This window comes from Myripristis murdjan, chromosome 14, assembly GCF_902150065.1.
Source record: "Myripristis murdjan chromosome 14, fMyrMur1.1, whole genome shotgun sequence".
Taxonomy (NCBI): domain Eukaryota; kingdom Metazoa; phylum Chordata; class Actinopteri; order Holocentriformes; family Holocentridae; genus Myripristis; species Myripristis murdjan.
This window is the reverse complement of record NC_043993.1, coordinates 21,837,087-21,855,673: the sequence shown is the minus strand read 5'-3', so window position 1 is coordinate 21,855,673 and position 18,587 is coordinate 21,837,087. Positions and strand designations below refer to the sequence as shown.

The 18,587-nt window shown below is 42.4% G+C and overlaps 1 protein-coding gene across 1 annotated transcript; it reads left to right on the top strand.

Moving 5' to 3' along the window:
• The first annotated feature begins 464 nt into the window (after positions 1-464).
• Positions 465-18,462, top strand: nyap1 (neuronal tyrosine phosphorylated phosphoinositide-3-kinase adaptor 1). Its single transcript, XM_030069815.1, has 6 exons — positions 465-652; positions 8,649-9,016; positions 9,098-10,927; positions 11,078-11,320; positions 14,938-15,044; positions 15,665-18,462. Exons 1-6 carry the CDS (start codon positions 465-467, stop codon positions 16,085-16,087), a joined length of 3,159 nt encoding a protein of 1,052 aa, XP_029925675.1. The 3' UTR covers positions 16,088-18,462.
• Positions 18,463-18,587: the final 125 nt, after the last annotated feature.

Sequence of the window (18,587 nt, the reverse complement as noted above, 5' to 3'; positions counted from 1 at the left end):
GGCCTGCAGCCAGAGACGCTCTGCAGCTGAGTTACCATGCTTACTCAAATATTCATAAGTGGATAATGAAAATATAAATAGTTTTCATGTGATACGCTGGAGGTTGGGGTAAACAAAACTGCAATCTCCATCATCATGCATCACTGTATCTCTGCTTTGAAGGCTGCCAGTAGCAGTAATAGGCAGGATTGTCTACTATGACATGGTGAACCTGATAAACCATGATTCCTCCAAGTATTTTGGGGTTTTTATCTCATGTCATCAGATCCCACATCATCACTCTCAAACTTGTCTGCTCAAAGTAGGAGATATAAGCTGGGAGGCTGGACAGTACATGTCTAAGTTAAAACGTGTTTTTAATTATTCATGAACACTAACGTCGCTCCTGTCTTCTTCTTGTTCAGCTTCGTTGGAGGGGGCCGGCTGTGACATACATCCCCTTCTCCCAAGTGGTCTTCTATACCATGAGCTCTGGCTCTGCCCAGGATGTGGCAGTCGAGCATTTCCTGCGTGACATAGAGAGGCGAGGCAAGCGGCTACATTGCGCTGTGATTGGCTGCGAGGAAGAGCGACCCCACAGCGACATGAACCTGCTATATCGTAAGAGTCGTTTGGACTGGAGGCAGAGGGACCAAGAGGGCGGAAAAAAGAGGTGAGGAGATCAGCTCGTAGACGCTCTGTATAGATGGAGCGACATTAGGATTTTCTCCAGTGGGGATGTAAACCTCTTAGCCCATATGGATGAGTTTAATTCAAGAAGCTTGATTCCAAGCACAGATCTCAGAGTGAGACGCCCCTGGACTCAAAAGCCTTTGGCACATTTGCATAGCAGCTCTTCATATTGATTTGAACAGCAACGTATCACATTTTGTTAAAAGTGTGAATCTTTGGCTTGACATTGATTGAATGTGATTCACAGCTGACTTGGTAGTGAGTCCACTTGCAAAGATTTTTTTTTTCTTTTTTGGAATGATTCAGTTCAATTCAAGTTTGTAAACCATGATTTAAGTGAATAGTTTGAGTCAGTACCTGAATACCTAAACTTTTATAGTTCTTAATAAACACGTGCAGTAATGTAAGACAATCCTTTTTCTTCTGAAATGTGAAAAAGTAATCAGGCAGCAGAATTATTTTAACATTATTTATTTTCCAACAACAACAACATTGACAAAAATGCAATATTATAGTATTCAACACAAGGTCTCTTATTTTAAGAATTGTAAATAACTTGAGTCAAAGCATTTACGGCAAAGTCACAGTGATTTATTGTGTTTATTTGTTTTAGCGCGATGGTTCAGCTGAATTAGCAAAATTTATAACCAATGCACGGTGCAGTGAATGAACACCCCTACGCCTCTGAACTGTAGATGACATCGGCTTCTGTGCTGCTCCACTGTTTTGGTAAAACCTGGCTGTTGGCTGAGCACAGAGAATATCTGGTCAGTGAGAGGGGGGCAAGTGCCAAATGTAAAATAATTTTGGTTACCGCAATATGTTACCGATGTTTTTCTTTTCATGCCATAATTGAGTCAGATTCCAGCCTCTAAGCATTTTTGAAACTATTTCTTGTAATTCACATGAACATGATCTCCCTACACTGCGGGGAGCTGCTGTGTCAATCAGACGGCCCTCTAACCTTTTTTGGTTTTGCCCAGTTGTCCTATGTTGAGAGGGGAATTTGAAAATGAAAGTGTGGTTGTTATTGTTGTATTGATCAAGGGGGAGAAGTTGAATAAGTTCCCTAAAAGCATATTTCACGCTCCCTCGATATATTTCTTTTCTAGTTTCCCAGCAGAGGAAGAGTGAACTGAAAACTGGGAAACGTTGCCTGCAATATGACTCATGTGTTTTTACAAAGGAATATTTAATGACTAGAGTTCATGCTGCCCTTAAAGATAGACCTGTATGTTACAATATTGCAGTCTGTTCATTAGACCAAATTCATACAATTACAACACAGTTAGCTGCTAATGCATCAGGCCCAAATCTCTTTAACAGGCTCCTAGAAAATTAGAGTCAAATTCGAGTGAACATGGTAAGCCGTTGTCAATCACCAAGCTGCTCTATGTGATTTTATAGTCAAATAAAGCCTTTATTTGACTTTCAATTTGTTTAAGGTGTATTGTACTCACTAGTGCTGAAATACACTTTATCCAGGCAGGGACAAAAGTGAAGCAAGCAAACAGTGAGGTTAAAGAGAGTTTTAAAAAAGTAATAACACTGTAATTGAATGAACAAAAAACTCAATACAATAGAATAAACAGAAACAATACAAGAACACTACAAAACTGAAAAAAAAAAAACAAAAACAAAACACAGGCGACACCAACAACATAGTCGGGGAAAGTGTGCGTGTGTGTGTGTGTGTGTGTGTGTGTGTGTGTGTGTGTGTGTGTGTGTGTGTGTGTTGATGAGAGGGGAGAGACCACTCATTCCAGTCCATTTTGTGAGTCAGCTACAATTGACTAAAATCCACACTACGCACTGGGCTATTTGTTCAGGGGAGGACAGTGAGAATACCAAAACACAACAATGAAGCTTGTTCAGAAATGTGGTCCAGCGCTGACTGACTCAGCGCAGTGAGTGGAGGCACTCGTGTCGCCAAGAGAGACCAGCGTCACGACGGCATCAGCCAGAGGAGGCGGGGGCAGCGAGTGGGACAGCGGGACGTGACGAGTGATGAAAGCACAGCCGGGCAGAAGTGAGGAACAGAACATAACCGGTGATGATTACATACACACAGGGCAGGGGCAGGGCGATGAAACGGCAGGACCTGGAGAGGGATGGCCAAACAGATCTGGGGCAGGAGTAGAGACGGCGGGACATGAAGGGCGCCCGGAGACAATCTGGGGTTCAAAGGCCCCCTAGGAAGGCAGAGCAGCTACACTTACATAGTGGAGATGGGTTTTTTAGATACAAAATTACGAATAGGTGAGTTTCAGTGCTCAAAAATAGAGACAGTTCCTCATGTGCTAATATAGGCAGACAGACTATTCCCAGTAGTGGCGATCAGCGGGAGAAAAGCCCCGGTGCCAGCTGAGGCTTTATTGCATCTTGTTCTGAATACTAGGCCGGTATGAATGGGCTGGTATGGGTGTAGCATGTCATTTTCCACTATGTAGGCCAATGCAGGTGCAAGGTCATGCTGTGATTAATAGGTGAGGAGAATGAACTTGCAGTCTGCTCAATTTTTAACAGGAAGTCAGTGTGGAGATAATGGGATTGAAGCAATATGGTAAAATTTCATTGTTCTCATCAGGGGCCCGGCAGCTCCGGACTAAGCCAATTGTGGGCTTTTGATGGAGGCATCAGAGGCAGCAGAGAGGTGTGTTATACAGTAATCAACTCTTGATGTAATCATGTATCAGCCGTTCAGCATCAGGGAAAGAAAAGAGCGGTATATTTCCAGGAGGAAGGTTTGGAAACGCTGAGAGACAAGAAAAATGCAGCTCCGTCCTGAGATCTTTAGCACTTGGGAAAACAATCCAACCGTCTAGATTCAGAGACAGGACAGACATGGTGTTTTTATGCCTCTTGAGACCTAAAATGACTTCAGTCTTAATTACAGACACACCTCACTTCTACAGTGTTTCTGTTTTCATACTTTAACTTAGTAATTAGCGAATGATAAGCTTTGTTTCCTTTTTGGAAGGGGGGTACAAGAGAGAGGTTATTATTGTCCACTAAAATTAATGAAATAACAAAAACACGGTGTGAAAAAACATTGTCATTAAGTGAAATAAAACTAAAAACGAGGCTTTACAAAAAAGAAAACTAACTGTAACTGTATTGTGTGTTTACAAGTTGTGTGCTACTTTTTTTTTTAAATGGCATGATGTTTTGTTGAGTTTTTGTTACAGAATATTTTTTCTGACAAATACCACATAATACAAAAGACTAAATCTAACATTGAAACTAATAAAACCTAACCTAAAAATAAGCATAAAAAAAAAATAAAAAGTTAAACTAAACGAGCAAACCCGCTTTAAAAACTAATGAAAACAAAACTGAAATTGAAACAAAAAGGCAAAATGAAATAAGAATAAAAACTAATGAAAAATGCTAAACTATAATAACCTTGTGTGAGAGTGTATTTCCAGCAGTGGGTCAAATTTTCTCATATAAAGGGGGCATTAATAGGAAGTTCATTTATACCGTCAGGCTCCAGAGGAGAATCACATGGTCCATAAAGTGTCACAGTGGGTGATATTGGTCAGTAGTTTCAGTTATGAAAGAACGTAGCCAGAGGCACACTTCCGTTTGAGCCTTTATTTCATGGGCATGTGCAATTAAAAACGTGCATCAAGACCAGCAGCTGGTTCTGACCACGCGGTCTTCATCAGGACGAGGTGAAACAAATGAAAAACAGGTGAAATGATTCCTCCGCAAAGAGTCATTTCACCTGCGCCTTCTCTCTTTGCTGTAGTCTGCGAAATGAAAATGATGTACTGTATTGTATTTTATTGTATCAGATCAAAACAATAATTAATCCAATATTAGTATCACCGGTCTGCTCAAATATACTGTGGAATTGGAATTACTATTGGAATTGTGTGTGTGTGTGTGTGTGTATTTGTGAGTGTGAGTGTGTTGTTATTAAATGCTATGCTATACTATATCTTCATTTCTTTTTCTTTTTCTTTGACTTTCTTTAAAATTATTTGTAGACGCATACAAATTGTGTATACTTCATTGCCCAAATTATATGTAATAATATGCTGCCTGGAGAATGACACTTTTCGAGCCACTTGAGGGTTTTTAGGCCATTCTCGTTCACATTTCTCTGCTAGTTTTATTTTGTATTATTATTATATTATTATATGATTATATTGTACATAAAGAAACCAATTCAAAGCAAACTAACTACTCAACCAATCAGTCTTAGAGGGGAAGCTATCCCTTTCTCTTATACACATTTGTCGTCTAAAGCTTAACATTTGAATCACATGGTTCAAAGCACTTTGAGAGCTGCTCAAAGGCCCGGCAGCAGCGTTCCGACTGATTCGAGGTCATTCAGTTTACGTTTTAGGAGATGATGAACAGGATGCGTTACAGTAGTCAAGACAGCTGGACACAACAGCGTTCCCATTCCTCATGAGTCATCTCGTTGTGCTGAAAAAAGCCTCACCTTAGTTCCGCCTCATAAATGAAAAAAAGTCAGTCCTTGTCAGTGAACTGAAATTATTTTATTGTATTAGTGAAAGCATCTACAGACAAAGCTCGTTTTGTACTGCCTTGAGAAAAACCACCACGCAGCGTCCGCTGTTTCAGAAGCATGTTGTTTTGTATTGAGTTTCTTCCAGTAACGTAAGAATAAAATCAGTTTAAAACCAAACTGGAGATGAACCCATAACTTAAGGCAACTGATTAAAATGCTTTGTATTGCGTCAAATATGACACAGAGGTCCAAGAGAATGAGGACAGATACATGCTCAACATTTGCATTTAACTCTAAGCCATTTGAAACTTGAACAAAAGCCATCTTAGTGCAGTGATTTGCCCTAATACTTGACTGAATTTTCTCAAGGATAATACTTTTTTTTTTTTTTTTTTTTTTTTTTTTTACAGAGATATTCATTCAGCTGTTTAAACATAACCTTCTCTTAAACTTTGCCCCAAAAAAGGTAAATTAGAAATAGGACAGTAGCTGCTAGAGGCAGAATTATCTAGACCGGATTTCTTCGGCAAAAGCTTTATCATCGTAGTCTTAAAAGCATTTGGGAATATCTCATACTCTAAGGAAGGAGGGGGTGATATTCAAGAGTCTTTGCAAAGATAAACCATCAAAGGTGTTGTTAAAACGGCTAAAACAGAGTAGCTAGGGGTCTCATATAGTTTGAACTGGCAGGGAGACATTTCCCTCTCTGCAGCTCCTGTTGGGATATAATATAACTTAGCTTCACTTATTCACAGTTATGAGATCTGGAAGATGGCAACTTCAAAGAAATTTTTATCACAGCCAAAAAGCTTATTTTTCCTTTTCATGTTAAACTTAATGTAGGTTCTGTAATTAGCCTACTGGAAATGTTTCTGTCAAGAGTTGCAAAATAATCAGTGTTGGTGCCCAAAATTCAATTTCATAACATTACTTTTATTCTCCTTTTTGTCATTATTATTACTGTTGTTATTGTTGTTACTGCATTTGAAGCATTATACATGAAATTGGCTCATGACTGATAGATGAAAGGTCATCCTTTAATTCCCATACACGCGTGGGAGGAACATCAAGAAAGAGGAAGTAAGGGAATGAAAACAGATCAAAGCAAGCAGCAAGAGAGAGCTACACAACCTCTATTCTGGTCTAAATATGGCCTTGTGGTATCTATGTCGATTATGACAAGGCACACACATACACCCCCACAGGCATTCAAGTACACAAACATACTCGTACAGATGCAAACATACACTGTGTGCCCATACATACGCACACATATTCAGGCGCACGGCGCTGCACATACATTAATTTGATGAGAAAGAAAACAGTTGCATCTGTGTTCTCTGTGACGAGCAGCCTCAGTGCTGCTTCTGTTGCTTCCAACGCTGAATAGGCAATTGTAAGCTCCGATTATCTTGATCTGTGCTTCGCTGCCTCACAGGGATAGCAGCAGATCTAAAAGACTGAACTCCATGACCTGCAAATACTCATATACTGCCATACATGTACTTGAAGTTGTATAAATCACCCACATACAATAACCATATAATGCAGTTACTATATTGCATGCTCAGAGATGCAGCATCTTCCAACCCCAAACTCAAACAATGTAGACATGGATTGAAATATGCAGATTTGTTCCGTATCTCTTTGCTGAGATGTGATCAACAGATAAAAATCAGCCTGGTGAGATGGCACTCATCCATAGTTTATGCTCATTGGAGCATCTGTGATTTCCTCCTGGACAGCTGCAGATAATTCTGTAGTCGTTTCCTCTTCTTCTATCACTGGTATTTGCAGTACAAATGCAAGTGCTTTTTTTTCACCCTCAAGAGCAGTTGTGTTGAAGCACAGTTACTTCACAGTGGCTTGCTAATGGAAAATCTGTTGTACACAAAGTAAGTAGGTGAGCCTTGTTCGATCCAAGATGGCTTAAAGGCCGAGGGCTTATCTGCTGTTGGTGTGGGGTGCAGCAGCAGAGCAACCCCCCCAGGAGAGAACACAAGGCTGTTGCTGGGCCTATCTCTCTAAAGCTGCAGTGGTTTATCACATACAATTTTGTAAGCCTTTGCTGAACTCGACTGGGGATCAAACCCCAAACCTCACAGTATCGGGGCAGAAACTCTAACCACTAAGTCTTCATGCCTGGATTGCATTGCACTTAAATCATTAAGCAGCTTGGTTTGGATTCTGGCTGGCTGTTAAAAAGCTGAAGACACAATTTTTGGACTTAATTTGAGGATCACCAATAAATTTATAATGGCCTTCAGCATTGTATTTTAAGGCAAATATATCCGTATTTTGTCTTAAAATAGAAATTAATTTTGTTTGAGACGGCCAGATTTTTAAAACTGCAACAAAGAGCAGAGTGCTGCATACAGTTTCACACACTGTCACAAGGCTGAGGGGGCTGAACCAAAGCACAGACACAAGGTGTGGTGAAATGCAGAAGTTTTATTAGGGAAACAGATTGGGAAGGTGAGGAAGATGGCTGGCGTGGAGTGTCGTGTCGGGCCGTGCCGTGGCGTGTCGTGGCATGGCTGGTGTTGCGTGGCTGGCGTGGTGACGCTGGTGACACACACTGGGGAGACACCAGAAAAGCACTCGTGACACATACAGACTGACATTATTTTTTTATGTTACTCTAGTTAGATTCATTGAAAAGGAAAGAAGCAAGCACTTAAAGGTAATTTTTGAGCGAAGTTCAACCCTCCAAAGTGGACTCCCAGATAATCTCAAATACCCATTTTCCCCTGTTTTGTTTGAACATTTAATTTATTGGAAAGCATGTAATAACTACGCCAAAGAAAGAATTAAATTCCAAATTATATGTTTTTCAAAGTCTTCTCCATTTTGGTTTAGCACTGCATTTTCCATTATACAGTTGTTTCATTCATTGTTGTGAGAGCTTGTATTATTAATGTTTCACGTGTTCAAAGATGAACCATCAAATACAAAAACATCAAAATAGTTCCCATAGTAACTGATGAAATGCTTCTGGTGAACATGAGAGCAGATGCACAGATGTGGAATGACAATATAAAGACTAAGGGATTTCCAGTGACACAGAGCACACTGAGCATACTTTGGTATTGGAGCTTGGGGGTGGGGGCTGTTAGGGTGGTGGTGGTAGTTTCTTTATTGAATGTGTTTGAGAGGGGAGCAGATGTGTAGGAAAGATACATGAATGCTGAGGATGGAGGGGCCTCTGGGCCAGCCACTGTGCTGCTGCTTTGTCCAGTCTCTCATCGCTGACTCCAACAGCAAAGTGGCTTCCCTGTGAGAGGAAGAGAGTAAGAGCAGGATCATGAATTAGATTAAATGTAGTCTGTCTGACAACAAAAGTCATATTTACCAAAGACAGAGACAGTAAGGAAGGGAAGAGGTTAACTGAGATAGATAGTAAATGACTGTTCTTGGCTGCTGAATGTCTAAATGTTGTTTTTTTTCCATCTAAACCTTCCAACCACAACCCCACCTCCCCCCACTGCAGCTCCAACCAGAACGACCCCTCAGCTACTGTTGGCAAAGCCCGCGACTTGGCATCTTTCCGCCGACACTTCCGGATGGGTTTCATGACCATGCCGGCGTCCCAAGACCTGTCCCCTCACTCCTGTGCCTCAGCTATGGCACCGCGTTCGCAGTCCTGCCATGCTGTAGGTGCTGGGGATACAAGCCTGGAGAACGGGGATTACTCCGACACCCAGTCCCAGCATGGCGGTCGCTGCCCCCCAGCCAAACCCAAACGCCACCCCAGCACCCGACTCAGCTCCACTTCTACTGACACCAGAGGCCCTCCTGAGGCTCCACCACCTCCTCCACCCAGTCATTCACAGGCCAAACACTCAGACAAGAAGAATGGTAAGGAATGAGTCTCTCAGTGCATATTCTGCTGTATAAAATCTGTCTTTCTACTTCACTTGCTTCTTTTTTCCCTCATAGCCATGAAGAAGTCTGACTCGGGAGAAATTGGAGGGAAGAAGGTGCCTCCATTAAAGCCCAAGAGAAGCCCCAGCACCCAGCTTTCTTTTGACCCCCCACCTCCACGTGTGCCTCCTCCTGCCACATCTCTGCCATTCCAGGCAGCAGAGACTCAGCCTCAGAGAGGGGACGGGGAGGACGAGCCAGTCTATATAGAAATGGTGGGACAGGTTTTCACCAGGGACAGCCAGACTGCCACCCCACACCCTGTCACCCCTGTGGCGACCACTCCAGACTCTGACTCAGATCAGAGTGAAGCCATTTATGAGGAGATGAAATATCCACTGCAGGAGGACAAAGAGTCCCAAAAACGTCCCCCTCTTAAGCAGGAGAAACTGAAAACCTCCAAACACTTCCATTCAACCCCCTCCTCTTCAAGCAGCTCCTCCCCTCTTCCACGTCCCTCCTCCTCCTCTCCTTCCTGTTCCAAACCCAAAGCTACAGTATCCATCTCTCATTCCTCTCCTCTTCCCTCCTCCACATCATCCACCCCTGTTCCCCAGGTGCTGTCCTCCAGTCCACACACCCCTCGAGCTCCTACACCCTACCTGCTGCCGGGGAGTAAATCTGAGGTTGAGTCTAGCACTAAAATCCCTGCTCCATTTCCCAATCTTCTACAGCACCGACCCCCACTGCTTGCCTTCCCCCAGCCAGCAGCAGCCTCCAGTGGGGTTGGGGTTCAACACAAAGCCGCTGCTTCTGCCAAACTGGGAGCTCAAACCTCCAGTGTGACAACTCAAGCGAGCACCTCCTCCTCATCTATTCCCTCCTCTAACCTTCCGGTGCCCCTGTCAGGTTCCAAGGAGTCGTCTGGAGGGAGCTCATCCCAGCAGGACAAACATAGCAGAGAGGCTCAGTTAGGCCCTGCACCTGGACTAAGAGCCAGGAGTCACTCCACACCCCTGCCTCCCTCCTCCAAATCCACCTCCCCTTTCTCCCATCACCACCACCACCCTCACCACCGCCCCTCGCACTATCATCACTACCGCAAGCCTGAGAGAGGAGACTCACCTGCTCCAGGCAAGAGCAGCTCTCAGACCTCCAGCCAGGCCACTGTGCAGACCCAAACGCAGGGCTCAGGCAAGGAGGGCAAGTCTGTTAGCTTCCTCCTAAAGTCAGACAAAGGAGACAGGGATAGAGATAGAGACAGGGACAGGGACAAGGATAGGGATAGGGACCGAGATAGGGAGCGGGACAGGGGCAGAGACAGGGATAGAGAGAAAGATAGAGACAAGGAAAAAGACAAGGACAGAGATAGAGAGAGGGACAAAGATCGGGACAAGGATAGGGACAGGGACCGAGACAGAGATAGGGATCGGGATAGGGACAGGGAAGGAGGATCACACTCCTCACATGTGGATAGTGCTACCTCCACAAGCAGTCAAACATCTCAAAGCAGCACCAGCTCGACCCCTACACCATTATCTTCATCCCAACGTCCTCAATCTCGTCCCCATCTCCGTTCTCACACTCCACACGGCCTGCCAGCGTATAAGCCTCCATCCTCAGACAGCCCTCTGCTGTGGACCTATCCCTCTGGAGGCTTCCGGAGACCCCCAGCTTACGACAGCTTGAGAGGAAGCTCTCAGATGCCTTCTCTGCAGCAGGCCTCAGGTCCCTCTGGTGGAGGTGAGGGGGCATCCAAGAGTAACGGAGGCTCTGGGTCCCTCCAGGCAAAAGCTGGCTTCATGCCCTGGGACAGCAGCGCCAGCTTAGCCTTTACAGATGAGGGGTCTTTCTGGCCCATGCAGAGGAAATTGTCCTTCAGCCATGGGAGCAGAGAGACAGAGAGTAAGTCAGGGCTGATTTTGAATACAAATGTAGAAACTGTGTTGGATAAATAGACGTCTGCAGACACCTTTAAGAGTAAAATATAGTTTGAGACATTTGTCACTGTCTTGCATGTATTCAGCCTCATTATGTTGCCTTTCCCCATCTCAGAGGATGAAGGGCGAGCATGGAACGGCAGTGCCGATGCCCTACTAAGGATGGACAAGGAAGAGCTCGGAATGGGGTCTCGAGGAGGCCACTCAGGCATCCCAGTCCACTTCAGCAGTGCCAGTGGCAGGGGCCTCGGTCACAGTGAGTCCCTTGCTGGTGTGGACAGCAGTCCAGGGTTCAGAGCCCTGCCCAGAGTAGGACTCCCTCTGCCCTGCCAAACCTTCCCTGCTTGTCGCAATGGAGGTGGGTAAACGCTCCCTGCCAGCAGCCTTTTAGTTATGCTGTAAGAACATTGATTTCTGAATTCTGTTGCCCCATTGAGGTTTAGCTCCTGTACTTGGGGAGCTTACTTGTCTCACTTTGTCGCCTAAGTTGAAAGTGAATGCCATTTTATGTTCCCAGGCTGTAGAAAGACATAGATTTTCCACAGGCAAGTATCAATTTTCTTTTGCAGCAGTGGAGAACAAAATTAACAAATAATCTGACTCGGTGGGAAAATGGTATGATTCCACCGAAGAACAAACATGAAAAATAGGAAGATGTTGTTACCATCAACACATCAACAATCACACAATCATTTTCTCTTACTCTGATGGAGGCAGATTAGCAATAAAAAAAAGTATTGGCTCTTCTCTTCTCTTCTCTTCTCTTCTCTTCTCTTCTCTTCTCTTCTCTTCTCTTCTCTTCTCTTCTCTTCTCTTCTCTTCTCTTCTCTTCATGATGCCATTTACCTGCTGTCAGAGGTATATGACAGTGCTCTGATGAAGACAGACCTTAGTGGCTGGTTTGTTTACTGCGTAGTACTTCAGTAATCCAGTTTGGTCTCTAACAATCTCGTGGAGCAAAGCAACTTACAGATCCACCTCTGATCTGCATGAGGCCAAGGTCCTTTGAGCAACACTTCCAACACAAATCTGACATGCCCGTCTCCATCTTCTGTGGCTAATCCAGTCATCCTTAAATGAGAGTTTAACAGACAGACAGCGCCTGATTTTGAGGACTCTTGGTAATCTGGTGACTCTTGACAATGGCCTTGCAGAGAATTGCATAATTGCCCCTTGTGGCCAATAATCTTCATTTTCAAGATGACTATATGATGATATCTTTTTAATATATGTGATCAGCTGTTGCAAGACACATTATCTCATCACCTCTTTCAGCTGGGAATCAGTGAAGAAAAGGATTATGCATCTTTTGAAATTGCTAACTCAGTGTGGATTGCGTAAATTGCCAAACAGACAGTCCATGTTTGACATTGAACAGACCAGTGTCATCAACAACTTTATACTGATGCAGAAAACCCAGCTGTTGTTGCCCAGCAACACCATGAAAATGCCAACAGAAGGTTATTGGACAGGACTTTCCTTATTGCCACATTTTCTCCAGCGATCCAATCTGTCTGGCGAGGGTGGAAAAAAAGTTGTGGCAACCACTGTAAAGGCTTTGATGGATCTGACAACAAATAATTTCTGACACTACCCTTGGCAGGATGTCAAAAGGCTTTGATTCTTTTGGATCATCTGCCCTGATGAGTATGGCCTCTGTGGTAAGGACTCCACCATGGAGCTCAAAGTCGAGTGCAAATATTGGAATTCTTCTTCCCAGTTCTTACCCTCTGCTCGTTCTTCACACAACTACCAGTGGATCTTCAATAGCTCAACCAATGATATGCTGGTGTGTCTGATGGTAGCTGTGACGCTCTGCATCTCCTTATCTGCACTCAAAGCGTCTCTCCAAAGGCAGAGACACCTTTTTCCCTGAAAATTCAGACCATGCCTTCCTCAGATGCATAGGCAGTATGACAAATGTTCAGTGAAACTGTTGGGTTATATCTGTAGGCTCCAAAGTCCTTCACCAGAGTATTTCTTTTGGCCTTGGATCTCGGTTTTCTCCCTGTGGTGAACTTGGATGCTCTGGATGCTGCCCGTTCTACTTCATAAGGAGCTACGCGTCAGAAATACAGTTGTTTTCACATTCTTTTCCCAGTTCCTGTTCCACTGCACTAATAGTTTGTCTGGGGTAATGAAAATGGTTGCATATTGAAATTCCCAACTAGTTTGTACACTTAGCTGATCCACAGTGCTCTTTTCACGTATCTATCATTTTTGGCCTCTTAGTTTTAAAATATATGATGGCAAATGGTCTTTCTTGACTCCTGCTATATTAACAACCGGCATCTTACAACTGAAAATAACATAGAAAATATAAATATAAAAAAAAACACTATCCCAACAGGTTCACTCTCTATATATTTTCCTGATATATTGTATTTAAGAGTCAAGACCTCTTTACAAGCACCTTATACCTTAGCTTAAACCAACACAATCTCTTAACATTTCATGAAATAAGCACAAACTCTGATTGACTCTGAGCAGCTTATATATTATGGGTGTGAATTATGTGAACATAATGTTCCCCCACCGCAAAATTGGATTATGTGACAATAGCACGAATTGGAAACGCATTTCACCCATTTGTCCTGTGAAAAAGGTTAGGTAATGATTAAGTCTAGTCCACTGAAGCATTTTTGGTCAAGATGGGAGTGAAATGTAAGACTTTGGTTAAGGCTTATCAATTAAAATATTTTGTTTAAAGTTAGGGTAAGAAAAATTTCCCTAAAAATTAAAACCTCACCAACAGTAGAAAATTTCTTGGTGTGATTTAGGAATACAGCCTAGATTGCGCAGGTTGAAGGCAGAAGTGACCTTCCACTGCTTTATTTCTACTTCAAACTGAGGCCTCTTTCTTGTTGTCTCATTCATGTGATCCTTTCATGGTGGTGAAGTACATTTCTCTCAGTTTATGTGCACAGAGCACATATTTGCATTTCAAGGATTCATGTTAAAATAACACATTTTAGGAGACAACTCTGCTTAAAATGTGGCTTATCTGCCAAACTGTCTTTGCCTTTGTCTACATTGCTTTCTCTTTGAGTTTTTCGCTGCAGTGTGTCGCTGCCCTTGTGTTACCCAGTGGACACACACAGTCCTACATACCTGCACACATATGCACACAAGCTCTGGCCCCATTTCTTGGTGTTTGTGATGTACTTTGTGACAAAACTGTTTGTTGAATATGCTATATAAATACATTTTAAATGAGGTGACTTAGCTTAATGTATAAGTAGTTATGAGGAGTGAGTGCATTATATTACGGGTCCAGCATAGTAATATTACAGGAAACTATAAGGCACTCACAGACTGCAAACCTCTACCAAATCTGAACTTGCTGTTACACCTAAATACATTATTCCTGTCTTCTAAGTTTTGAGATAAATTAATTTCTTGACACTGAAAGCACACTTGCAGCATTTGGAATCAGGTCTCCTGTCTGTGACATGTTCATGGTTACAGTTGGTTAAGGTTATGTTCATGATTAAGAGATCACTATCAAAGCCTAATCAATTTTTCCCTTTCCCTTCCCAAAGTCAGTTTGTCCATTAAATTTCATGGAAATTTTTAAATATATTTTGGAGATCTCCTGCTGGCAAAACAAGCAGACAAACAGGGATAGAAACATCACCTTCATACTGTCATACTGTAGCTAAAGCCTGATACAGAAACAGTCCTTACTTCTGCGGGTAAGAATAGCTGCATTAATAAAATGTGGCTAAGCTCTCTCACCAATTACCTGCGAGTCATAAATTTGTGGTCACTTGATCAGTCTTTTATGGCTCAAAATCTCATGAATGGCAACACACACACACACACACACACACACACACACACACACACACTAAGGCTCTGTATTAACTTTTATAGGCTTAGTAAGACATTGACAGTTCTGCGTAATGGCACAGTTATATTCCAGTATTCCTATGAGCAGGTACACAGCATAATGCTTGTTTCTTTATATCACAGAAGTGGGGCGGCTGGGCCGCTCCTCCTCTACCTCTGGAGTAAGGCAGGTGGGTGGAGGAGACGTCCAGAGACAGAGCAGTCTACCAGCACGGGAAGCCCTGAATCAGGTGAATATATATCACCCAAGTTCATACCTAAAGAGATCTTATGAGATATTAAAATCATTCATGGTAGAGCTGTGAGCGAGTATTAATATTGTTCTCATTATTAATATTTCCTCTTCTGCTGGAGACAGCGCTCCTGCAGATCTATTTATAGCCAGTAGATATGCCTACTGAGCAGAATCAGGTTGTGGCCAGCCTTAAAAGAATAAGAGCAGGAAAGATGTATGACGTAGGCAGATATGTGAACAGTAGCTGAGTGAAGAGTGGAGGAGAGAAGATGCTGTACAGTGTTTTGGAGTGGTGAGCTGCAGTCCAATAGCAGCACATTTTCCCAGATTCTTGGCTGCATAACAAATGCTGACGCAGTTTGAGTGTACTGCAGAGACCGTCTGCCTGTGCCTTGTTGACCCTCCCTCAAATTGCAGAAGATGGTACAGTGCTGCACCCTGGTGGCTGTTGCTAGGAACTACATTTGTATGCCGGCTCTGCTGGGGTGGGTTGGGCTGGGCTTGCTCCTCAGTGCTTACAGCAATGCAGTGATCATGCAGGCTATTTAGAATTTTAAATGCAACATTAACATAAAACACTACGCATTTTCACTCTGCTTTTTTCCTTGTGTTCAGTTGCACGGTCTGCCCCAGCCCCGAGCGCCCTGCAGTCCCACTGTGTCCCGGCAGCAGCAGCAGCTCCAGCTCCACCAGCAGCAGCTGCAGTTAAAGCAGCAGCTCCAGCAGCTTCAGCAACAGCACCACCTCCAGCTGCAGTTCCAGCACCTCGCCCAGCTGGCACAGGGACAGCCTCCCATCAGCGGGGGCACCACCCCATCCACAGCACAGACCCAGAGAGACGGCAAACTGCTAGAAGTCATTGAGCGTAAACGCTGCTTGTGCAAAGAGATCAAGGCCCACAGGCGCCCTGACAAAAGCCTGTGCAAGCAGGACAGTATGCCCATCCTCCCTAGCTGGAGACGGACACCTGAGCCCCGTAAGACTGGCACGCCACCCTGCCAGAGGCCCCAGGCTGTGGTGTGGGACACGGCTATCTGAGGTGGGAAGGCAGGCCAGACAGTAAAGCTGGGAAAGGAGAAAAAAACACACTGATTAGTGGAGGAAGACAGTGGAACAATTAACAAGAGGAGAGAGTGAAAATGCATAAGATAGATGGAGAATTCTTCTTTTAAGAAGAAGTGACGATTGAACTACCACAGAAGAAGAGGATGCCGTTGAGAAAAAAAGAGAGATTTGCTTGCACTCTTTTGGTACGATAAACTTGAGCTGACCTAAGGACAGTACTGAAAGTTAGACTTTGAGACTATAAATTTGTTTAGGCAAAAAAAAAAAAAAAAAAGAAATGAATGATCGTAAAAAAGGAGTTACAATCAGACTAAATTAGTTTCTTACCAAGTTAATTTGTAATTTGCCCTGTATGTCCTTCTTGACGTGTTCTAATTGCCAACAATTTCAATATTTATTGCCTCAAATGAAGACACCAGTTTAACAACAAGTCTGACGCATTTTGAGATTGATGTTGCCAAATTCCTGACTACTCCAGGCTTAAAGGAATCATATTGTCTCTCTAACACATGGAGGGAAAGTGGGAAGGGGACACACACACACCAGTAAATGGCACACTGGACAGCTGTCTTACCCACTTAGAAACAAATCACTGCTATGGATCAGAAAAAGGCAAACTCATTGATAAGATATTGAAGTGTTTCTTGAATTTGTGAATGCATATGAGATGTCTTGGTATCAATAGATTGTCATTGTGGATGCAAATAATCATCACTGAGGAGTAAAAGCTACCTAACTGTTTGCATATTTGTAATGTACATATATTTACTTTCTCAACGTTTCTGCAATTTTATAGCAATATGCCCCTGACGTTGGAGCAACATAATTAAAACTTGTGTCAACTAGCCTAACATATCTAAGACTTGAAGAAGTCATATTTACTGTGTCATTCTCTGCATGTCACAATAGACATACAGTATTGTAAAAATATGTGTAGAGATGATCATGTCAGAATTTTACATACCGCAGATCTTGACTATGATAATGATATCACGTGGTTGTACAAAAAGATGAATATGTTGCTTAGGGTATCACTAGAAAAAAGGTTGTACAACAGAGGGCACATCCTGTGCAGTCCAGCCAAATATAGATAACAGATTAATTGTACAAAACTGTCATCACTCATGCTTATTCAGAGTTGCACATTAGTGATTGTTTCACCCCACAAAAAAAACAACAAAAAACAAAAAACAAGCACTGACACGCATCAACACAGACTGTAGAAAATGGTGCAACTGATAGGACTGTGAATATGGATCACCTCAAACAATGCTGGAACAATCTGCACAAAACATGGTATACGCTTAGGAGAAATTAAACCCTATTGTACTGTAAATAGATATGTACAACTGTATTGAAAATGTAGCAATTATTTCCATTTTCATACTTGTAATCAATACATATTATGTAGCATATACTGTATAAACATAACTTTGTTCACTTGTTTTTTCTAAAAGAATTAAGTACTTTATCTGCTGCAGCCAGTCCATGCATTACTTATAGTTCTACGACTAAACAGTAAGCCCTCAAAACAAAGGCACAGTCCAGCAGTTGTCTATTCAAGTTTATGCAAGACTCCCTTTAAGCAGTATTATTGTTTTATTTATGCCTTTTTCTACATTCATTTTTATTTGTGTACAGATTTCCACTGCTCATTGTCTCGATATTTTGACTACTTTGCTGCTATCTTGAACTACTGGTGTTGTTCATTCAACTACATGGTGTTACCACGAGTAACATGATTAATATAGTGGTTATTGTTACATATTTGTTTTATTTCTGAAAGCCACGTGAAATGAAGTTTGTACCTTGAAGAGTGAACCCCTCCGTAATAGTATTAAGGCACTTGAATGTCTCTTGGTTGTTGTTGTTTTGATAGTTAGCACCAAACTGTACAGTTACACCCAGTGAAAAAGAAAAGTATCTAAATGTTTGGGTTAATGTAACAAAGTCACTGCTTTGCCTTTTTTTTTTTTTTTTAACTCCACTTGTTTGTGTTTGAGGGTCCAGGTTGTTAACCTTATTAAATCCATTTTCAAACAAAACAGAGGCAGGACCGGGTTGAGGGATATGGGCAAGTGCAATGCATGCAGAGATTCCTTACACTGAAAATGTTCAAATTATATTGACTATTGTGCCCAATTTAATTTCAGATACCAAGTAATCACCTTATTATGATGGGTTTTCTTTTCCAATGATTGATATTGAACCTTAGGCATCATTTCCAAAATAGTTTACAGAAGCTGTTGGTTTTGTGTGTCTACTGAAACAGTGGCCATTATATGAGTGCCATACTATATTGATATGGTAAGATACGGTGTACCTTGGAAATCACTGTAGTGCTATATTTGCATTGATATTGTCATTAAATAAATTTTATATAATGAACTTTACATAACGAACAGAATTTTTACATGTTTAATGTTGCTTTACAGCTTCACAATACAGGCACAAAATGTCTACCAACATTGCT